General features: G+C 41.6%; 2 protein-coding genes across 2 annotated transcripts; one reads left to right on the top strand and one right to left on the bottom strand.

The window, feature by feature from the left end:
• Nucleotides 1–201: 201 nt before the first annotated feature.
• Nucleotides 202–2,960, top strand: hypk (huntingtin interacting protein K). Its single transcript, XM_085408243.1, has 4 exons — nt 202–399; nt 1,628–1,683; nt 1,787–1,838; nt 2,756–2,960. Exons 1-4 carry the CDS (start codon nt 238–240, stop codon nt 2,849–2,851), a joined length of 366 nt encoding a protein of 121 aa, XP_085264369.1. The 5' UTR covers nt 202–237; the 3' UTR covers nt 2,852–2,960.
• Nucleotides 2,958–8,162, bottom strand: mfap1 (microfibril associated protein 1). Its single transcript, XM_085408232.1, has 8 exons — nt 7,954–8,162; nt 6,411–6,627; nt 6,179–6,317; nt 5,906–6,093; nt 5,187–5,456; nt 4,939–5,098; nt 4,075–4,164; nt 2,958–3,494 (listed from the first exon to the last, which is right to left on the bottom strand). Exons 1-8 carry the CDS (start codon nt 8,033–8,035, stop codon nt 3,315–3,317), a joined length of 1,326 nt encoding a protein of 441 aa, XP_085264358.1. The 5' UTR covers nt 8,036–8,162; the 3' UTR covers nt 2,958–3,314.
• Nucleotides 8,163–8,749: the final 587 nt, after the last annotated feature.

Genomic DNA, 8,749 nt, shown 5'->3' with positions numbered 1-8,749 from the left:
AGTTCTTCCTCACAAACAAGTCTCATGCAGTATTTTTAAACTGAACACTTTCATTTTTGTTGTTTGTATCTTATGATTTAATTAATTTTGTTGAGTTTTTTGTTATTGCTATTTTTAAAGAACTTTTTGTTTCAAGGGAGCTGGAATTTTATTTTTTAAAGCTTTCCGGTTCTACCTCGTATTCCATCCGATAGTTCTAGGAACCGTCCTCTTTGTTCCGGCGTTACTCGAGCAAACATGGCGGCGGAAGGAGATGTCGATTTGGACTTGGAAGCCGAGGAAAACTGCACCGGGAAGCCGGCAGAGAAGCCTCGGAAACATGACAGCGGGGCCGCTGATTTGGAGAGAGTGACAGACTACGCGGAGGAGAAGGAAATCTCCAGCTCTGATTTAGAAACGGTGAGAGCAGCGGGCTAACGTTAGCACCGGAAACATGCGGTCCGTGCTGCCGTTTCCCGCACAGCATCACTGACACAGAACCAAGTCTAGTGTGTTTGGTGTGTAGCTTGTGTTTTATACACACTTGATCTGCACGAGTTTTGCCTGTTTTCATGCTAGTAGCTAACGTTTGCGCAATTATGTAACGTGAGTGATAAACTCGGTAACTAATTGCTTCGTGGCTCGCCAGGTAAATCCGCACACCGGTTTTCTTTAAAACAAGTAAAATATGTTTTTTTTTGAAAAGACACGACAGCCTCACAGCTGAGACAGAGCATGCTGCACATAGAAGAGCAGCGTTATAGAGAGCGCACATGTCCTGTCAGGCTTCTGTTTTTAAATGTCTCTCATTAGCTCCGGTATGAAAAACGAAAACCTTTCAAACGTTAGGGACGTAATCACAATCCCCCAACGTTGATTCTGTCCATCTGCACGTGGGAGAAACGTTTTGTCACTCAGCCAGGTAACTTCCTCATTCTCAGCTGACTGCAGGTTTCAACCTTTTGGGGATTTCCTTCCCTGGATGATTGAGCGACGTAATCACAACTTTAAAGTAATTGCTCTCCCATTATGAGGCACATCTAGTAATCAAATAGGGTTTACCTCACTGATGCCTGCATCAGAAAATAGTAAAATGCTGCCTGACATCATTTTCCAAGCCCACTCCACCGCAGCGCCTCCTGAAGACCTTCAGGTTATATTTCGACCTAAAGGAAAAAATTAACTACTGCACACTAACTCACGATATGATAGAGCAGCACGGAGTGAGACCAGAGAAGTATTTCAGTTTTTCTCACCTTGAAACCTTGTTTCTTGACAAAATACCAATAATTAACGCCTTTTGGATAAATGCACATTTTAATATTCATTCGTAAACATTGCGTGTGGCACACACAAATATTTGTGGTGCTTCCTAATGAGTGGTGACGTGACTAGATTATTCCCATCATTTGTGCGACCGTCTGTTGGTGTTTGAGTCATGAAATGTGTACGCACTGTACACTTTGAGTTGTGAGCAGGACTTTATTTACTTGTAACATTTACTATTTAAAAAAAAAAATCATTAATTTGTGAGACCAAATGCTTGGACGTGTAGAACAGAGATTGTCTGGGTTGCGACATTCTTCATGTTTGACACATAGGAAGGTGAAAACCATATAAATGCTATAAACAGAGTTTCCTGTCACAGGCCATGTCAGTGATTGGCGACAGAAGGTCGCGGGAACAGAAAGCCAAGCAGGAGAGGTAAGAGCAGCTTCATCTGTAACTGAAGTGTTGGCTCCTTGTTGCCTCAGTCACTGTAAAAGACCCAGGAGAGTCCCGATGTTTTATTTATTCCTGCTTTCAGAGAAAAGGAGTTGGCCAAAGTCACCATCAAGAGAGAGGACGTAGAGCTAATTGTAAGTTGTTGTTTTTAATTATATTATTTATTTTACTCTTGTGTATTAATCCATTTAGCTGTTATACAACCACACAAATGCCGGTTCACTACATGGTCTAAAGCATAGGTGTCAAACTCTGGCCCGCAGCCTAATTACATTTGGCCCGAAATTACTATTAGAGCTGGCCTACTGGTATTATACAGCTAATATATATATTGTTTAGTATTAAGCTTTGCTTGTTCCAAATTCAGTTTTTCAGCAAAACTTGTTTGAGTCCATAAGAAAAGATTCATTTTTATATCTGGAGGAAGTTTTTTTTTTTTTAAATAAATATTAATGTTAGCCCGCGACTTTGTTCCAGTTTTGAATTTTGGCCCACTGTGTATTTGAGTTTGACACCCCTGATCTAAAGTATGTGGACACTAACGCCGTGTGACCCAAACCCAAAAAGTTGATTCTGTTTTTTAGTTGTGGTGAAAATGATAAATATGAGCATCTTGGACCAGAATCAAAAACACTTCTATTGATAATTGACAAAAATCTGATCTCAGCGATCTGAAAGTAGCAGAATTCCTAAAAGCTTCACTTGAAACGATTAGAACTGGAATTCCTTTCCTTTGATTTCCCAGGTGATCGCAGCGTACGAGCCTAGCTCTACAGTGGAGTAGTTCCTTCACACAGTCACTACATGTGTGCACATATGACTTATATTACCTTATTAAGTCCCGACTATTATTGTAAATTGGTGATCTAAAAATAAAATTCAAGTTGGACCAGTGCTGTCTAACGTTTGTTGATTGGAGCGTTGGTAATGGAAACTATCAAATATTAAACCTACGTTTTAAATTACATCAGTGTGTTACAGAAGGAATCGTCCTGAGCCAAACTGTAGTTTTTATAAAACCAGTTGTCTTTACGCTTCTTTTGGTGTCCAGATGTCTGAGATGGAGATTTCGAGGGCCGTGGCTGAGCGCAGTCTGAGGGAACACATGGGAAACGTGGTGGAAGCTCTGGTGGCTCTGACCAACTGAACAAACATGACTGACACTGGACTGCTTCATTAGGCTCATCGGTCACGCTGGGTGGTTAAACTGTCGTGGTGTGTTTTTGTTTTTTAAATAAAAGTTGACATTTGGCTTCTTTCATGTCCATTTATGAAAAAAGAAAACACACTGCTTTATTGAAATAGTCATCAAACATCAGTAAACAACACCGAGGAAAAAGGAACGAGTCAGTGGGAGACTGTGTGTACTAAATGTTGAATTTACAAAATTACATAAGCCATCGTCCAATGACATAGAAACCTCTTTTTGATGGTTTTACAGCTGAAATCCCACCAGCTGCATCTCCTGTAGATTTCATGGAGCCAGCAGTCCATCTGCTGATTTCCTTCCACGTCACAGTCCAGAAAAACAGACCATCAGGCTGCAGCTCAGTCTCTCAAAGTCTTTACAGCTGCACCGTGGGCCTGCTCATATCCTCTTCGTGTGCATCTTAAGTCTTCCTCTTCTTCACGGTGGGCCGGTCAAACACGTCCCTCACGCCTGCTGCCTTCTGCTTGAAGAACTTGGTGTTCTGAGCGCTCTCTTGAGCCCAGGCAGAGTCGAACGACGTGGTGTCCTGGTCCACCAGGTGGGTGTACTTTGTGCGTCCAGACCGACCAAAGTTTTTCACCTTTGCAGGAAACACAAACCAGAAAAGATCAGAGAGCCCCGTGATTGAAGAGAAAAAGAAACTCTTTTTTTCTATTGCCTGAATAAGATGCACTGTTATTGTCTCTACTGCTCTGTGCAGCACAAGAGGTTCTCTCAGCTGTCAGCACATGTGAGAAGAAGTCAGTGGAAACAGCAGCAGGTCAAAGACAACTGTTTAGTCATTAAAGCTTCAAAACAAGTACTGATTTATGAAAACGCACAAATAAACAGATGCAGATTAACAATAAATATCTGCAAGTGCACCAAGTAAGCAGGTCCAAGCTAGCTGGAGTGCCGAAACACCCGCAGCACACAAGGACATTTAATTTCACAACATAGCCGTCCAAATGTCTTCAGAACAACAAGACACAAATGTAAAAACATGGTTAAGTGTTTACATCCTCCTCTCCAAGGTTCCAACTAGATCTCCTGAGAAACAGCACAAACACCTGAAAACCATTTAACCTTATTTTTCCATATGAACACAACGCTGTTATAACAATGTTCAGTGAAACAGTCCAGGCTACGATGAAGATGAGGAAAAAGCAAACGCCACTGACCTGCATAACTTTGGGTAGGATGGTTTTGTTGAAGTGATCCTCCAGAGTAGGTGCACTGAAATCTCTCTTGTACACGTCCTCCTCCTCGTCCTGCAAAAGAAAAACATCCTGACACTTAGACTTATCGCTGACATCATCAGCTAATATCCTGCAGCTTGGATCAATGTTCCAGGGATGAGCCAGAAGGTCAGAGATGTTACGACTATAAAAGCGTTTTGGTGTAAAAAAAAAAAAAAAAGTCAGGACATTTTAAAAAGCTCACTGATACAAGAGTTTGCTGTTGAGGACAAAACAGTACAGGCCTGGTGGTTGTTTAAAGTTCACATCCACAAGGATTACATGCATCTCCTGCACTGTGTGCGGTGCATATATCCTGCTTTTTTTCAGACAGTACCACCAGCCCACTGAAGCTCAGCATCCCTGTGTGCACGCACATAACATACACAAAATATCCAACATGTACTCAACTTTACTGAAAATCATTTTATCATCTGTCTCTGGTTGATTAAACTAAACTACAGTCACCTGACCTTTGGCACACAAATCCAAATTAATTCATTTCTAGGTGAACTAACTCGGCTTCACTCAACTACATGCAGGTAAATGCACAGAAAGTATTTGGTGCAAAGAGATCCTCCTCAAATAGTTTGATTAAAAAATACAAGAAAAGGGGGATGGAAATCAAGAAATTCATTCAAAGGTAAGTCATATAATGAGAAATTAAAGTATTATTGCTTTGCTACATGTAACAAATGTTTTAGGTTCTTAGGAGAAACTCAGCAGAAAAGCCCTGGGTCAAGCTGGGACATTTGGGGGAAGCTCAGTTAGATGGTGCAGCTAGACTGAAGCACTGTGGTGACTCACCATAAAGAAGGCTCCTCTGTGGTAGTACTTCTGGAGGAACTTGTATTTGCCTTTGGTGGCTTTGTTGGTGACGACCTTGCCGTTGTTGCGCAGCTCGGCCCTACGCTCCTCCTCAGTCAAGCTGTGGAATCTCTCGATTTCAGACTTCTCCTTCTCGAAGCTGAGAACAAACAACACTCATGATCTCTTCTCTGGATGTTCCTTTATCACAAATTTATTTTCAGTCACTCAAACTGGTGTTTACTTACGCTTCTCGTGCCTCTCTGTCCCTTTTGATGCGCTTCAGCTCTCTGACCTTCCAGGCTTCGTATTCCTCCTCCTCGTTCTCTCCATCGGTGTCCAGAGCGTCCAGAGCAGCCAGCGTGCGCCGGTTCTCCTCAAACTCCTTCTTGGCCTCTTCCTCCACGATCTTGAGGGTATAGCGCCGTCGCTCCTCCGCCTGCCTCTTCGCTTCGGCCTCCAACTCTCTCTGCCTCTGCTCCTCAGCTTCACGCTCTGCCACTGTGACTCTCTCTTTTCTGTGGAGAAAACAGTTCATGTGCTCATTAATGTTAAGGGCCTGGTATTCAGGCCGGTGTTGTTGTGATCTGCTTCCATCTAAAACACAAAGCGCACTGCAGCTTTAACAGGAATAAAGTGTTCAGGAGTTACTTTGACAGAAACGTTCTGCTCTGCTCGAGCTCTTTCCAAACACATTTTTGAGTGTGAACAGCTCCAGACTGTACTGTATGTTTCCAAATGACATGACTGTTCTGGATAAATGAGACACAGCACACTTGATAAAAGACTCATCATTCACTCATGTTTTCTCCATGCTGTTAATTTTCGTTCCTTCAGTAATGCAAGCAGACACTTCTTGTGTGTCTTGATCTGTCAACATTCTGCACAGAAAACTGACCGTCGCATGTCTGCGACTGATAAATACGGTCTTTGGATTTACGTTGTTCTACAAACTTTCATCTCGTACTTGCGGATGAAGACAGGTTTGAGCCGCGGCTCTGCTTCGTCCTCGCTGTCGGTGTATTCCTCGTATTCAGACTCCATCTCCGACTCGTCTCCTGATTTCCCCTCTTCCTCCACCTCCATGACCTCCATCTCTTCATTCTTTCTATCCAAGGCTCGCTGACGCATCATTGCTCGCCTCCTCTCGATTTCCTGTAAGTGACCAGAAGAAAAGAAACATGTCTTAGTACAAACAGATGAAGAAAAAAAAAACTGACAAATTTAAGCTTTGAGGCACCTCATCATCCACTTCTTCTTCCTCCTCCTCTTCATCTTCACTGCTCTCCTCTCGCTGTGGGTGCCACGTGCCTTCATCAGAGTCTTCGCTGCTCTCAACCACAACTTCAGGCTCTGCTATCTGTCTGTGTCTTGCAAGCCTGAGGACAAACAGGCACAAATCATGTTCACGTCAGCTTTCCAACACGATCGTTTTGGTGAACTTAAATCAGATTGTAAACGCTGGGCGCCACCTCTCTTCCACGTCCTCAGAGACACGGTTTAGCAAACGCCTGAGACGTGGATCAGAGACGTCCTCCTCCTCCAGCTCCACCTCTGGCTCCATTTCTTTTCCCTTCTTCACAAACTGGAAGTCTTCTTCTTCTTCATCAGACGACTCCATCGGCGCGTAGTCAGGGCGTTTACCCGACACATACCTTTTCACCTTCACCTTCTCCATGGAGAGTTCACCTGGCACACAGAGACACACAATCCTCTTAATCACACTTGAACCTACGTAAAGTTTTCTGATTAGGAATACCAGCTCAGCAGAACCACAAATAATACCAACTTTGCAGTTTCTCATTTTAATGTTTAGCTAAGACCAAGTCATAAATATCATCATTTATTACTGCTAAATAAATCATTACATGACAAACTGATCACCAGAAGACTGCGCGACATATAGATTTAATACCTTTCTCACAGGACATGCAAATCATAAAAAGTCATCTTAAAAGTACCTAAACCTGAATTGATTTAATATTATACAATACTGGTAACCCCAAATGAATGATTACACAGTTTGTTTTTCAGTTATTATTTAAGTCACTTCTAATATCCAATTTCTTTGTATGTAGCAAATCTAGTAAAAACCTTTAAAAAAATACTTTTATTAATCAATGAATCCACTGACATGAAGCATAATTTTAATTCAGAACAATTTTCTTCTTCTGCTAAGTAAGAAATAAATCCACCTTTTCTTAAGCACACGTGACATCAAACTGAGTGTATTTCATGTATATATTAGTGCTATTTCTTACATTTGTAAACTCTGCAACATATTGAATTATTTAATTAGTTTAGTCTGTTGCTGTCTTGGAGCAACTGTAACCCACATAATTTCCTTGGGGAGTAATAAAGTATTCTGATTCCGACTTTGGGGTCACTGGTCTTTAAGTAACTGCAATGCCTGACAGTGCTGGTGTCTGTGTATTTACGTCCTCACTGGCTTCAGGCCGCTCGCAACACGCTGATGCGGACAGTTTTTTCTACTCTTGACTCTGTATTATGTCACACAGAGGAAATATCCCCAACTGGGTCATGTCACCTGCTCTAAAAACCTTCTGTTTAGGAAGACCAGCCAATGAAAACCGTTGGCTTAAAGACGGAGCTCGTTTAACACGGAGTGGACTGAGAGTTAATCTGAAGTGTAAATCGTGCAAACCACAAACTGAGGCACCCCGCAATAAAAACGTGGCTCTTTTTTAATGCAACTCCACTCTGAGGCCGCAGGTAGTGCAGGATCCCATCAGGTTTATTGAGACCCGTTATCCAACTACAACACTACAGATATGTAGACGAAGATAATTTTGTAACATGTTCCGTCAATTCTTAAATTGTTACAGCCAGGACACTAATGTTATTAAATTAAGTAAAAAAAAAAAAAAAGAAGAAAGTACAGTCCAATTTTTTCCAGCATATATCTTCGTACATAAATTTACTATCAGCTTTGCTACTCCAGCTAGCTAGCTTAGCACGCAGCTAACACCCTGCTTGCTAACCGCACAAGCTCACCTTTTTCATTCCGGACCGGCACGGCTCCGGCCGTGGACTGGATCGGTGGAAGCTTCATGTTTAGGGCTTCGCGACTAGACATGACCGCCCGGTCGACGATATGCAACCGTACAAAGATTAAAAAATGAGTATTTCACTTTAACAAAACGAATTCCTCGTCGTCGCTCAAATCAAACGGAAGTTCGACACAGTCGGCGAACGGACAGGAAGTAAATTTGCTCCGACAGTTCTTCCGCCGGTAAGCGGTGACTGTGTACATTTCACTTTAATACAGAAGATAGGAAGTATTTGGTTTACACAGGAAATATGTTTCCGAAAAACGAAAAGTTAACTTTCTAAAACAGGGAAGGGTGAAAGTGAATGTTAATATTCTGAAACGTTTTAGTGTAACATCGCCCTCTGCAGGCTGCTGAGCTAAACACATTCATTCTTTTTATACGAATATATCAAATTATTGTTTTCTTGGTTAAAAAGTAGAATAATTTCAAATTATCCCATGTTTTAAATGTGGACATGTAACATGTAAAGGAGTCACTAAAACTCTTAAATCATCTTTAATGAAGTAGAGTTATCAGGTCGCTTCAAGAGAAAAAAATGCAAATGACCTACATCTCCTTGTTGTTTTATATTAGCTTATTTATTTTCTGTTAAAGAAAATTACTGAGCATCCTGGCTTTCTTCAATGGATTCAAATATAACCAATAACATGTATAGTGAAAAACACTTTGTGCCAAATTGTTTGCTTTGTGTAATGCAGTCCTGCAAATGTGTGTTATATCTAAATAGGCTTTTTTTT

The sequence above is a fragment of the Rhamphochromis longiceps genome, linkage group LG1 (assembly GCF_057381845.1).
Source record: "Rhamphochromis longiceps isolate RC_006_pf linkage group LG1, R_longiceps_female_GT1.1, whole genome shotgun sequence".
NCBI lineage: Eukaryota > Metazoa > Chordata > Actinopteri > Cichliformes > Cichlidae > Rhamphochromis > Rhamphochromis longiceps.
Note: the sequence above shows the minus strand (reverse complement) of the source record. Positions and strands in the feature narration are given on the sequence as shown.

Bases quoted from the DNA above. Each gene is read 5' to 3' on its own strand.
- hypk (XM_085408243.1), top strand. From the start codon at position 238: ATGGCGGCGGAAGGAGATGTCGATTTGGACTTGGAAGCCGAGGAAAAC. The intron at 1,684-1,786 runs GTAAGAGCAGCT...TCCTGCTTTCAG, and splicing joins CAGAAAGCCAAGCAGGAGAG to AGAAAAGGAGTTGGCCAAAG. The intron at 1,839-2,755 runs GTAAGTTGTTGT...TTTGGTGTCCAG, and splicing joins GAGAGGACGTAGAGCTAATT to ATGTCTGAGATGGAGATTTC.
- mfap1 (XM_085408232.1), bottom strand. From the start codon at position 8,035: ATGTCTAGTCGCGAAGCCCTAAACATGAAGCTTCCACCGATCCAGTCC. The intron at 6,318-6,410 runs GTGGCGCCCAGC...GTTTGTCCTCAG, and splicing joins TCTGAGGACGTGGAAGAGAG to GCTTGCAAGACACAGACAGA. The intron at 5,099-5,186 runs GTAAGTAAACAC...GTTTGTTCTCAG, and splicing joins GACAGAGAGGCACGAGAAGC to CTTCGAGAAGGAGAAGTCTG.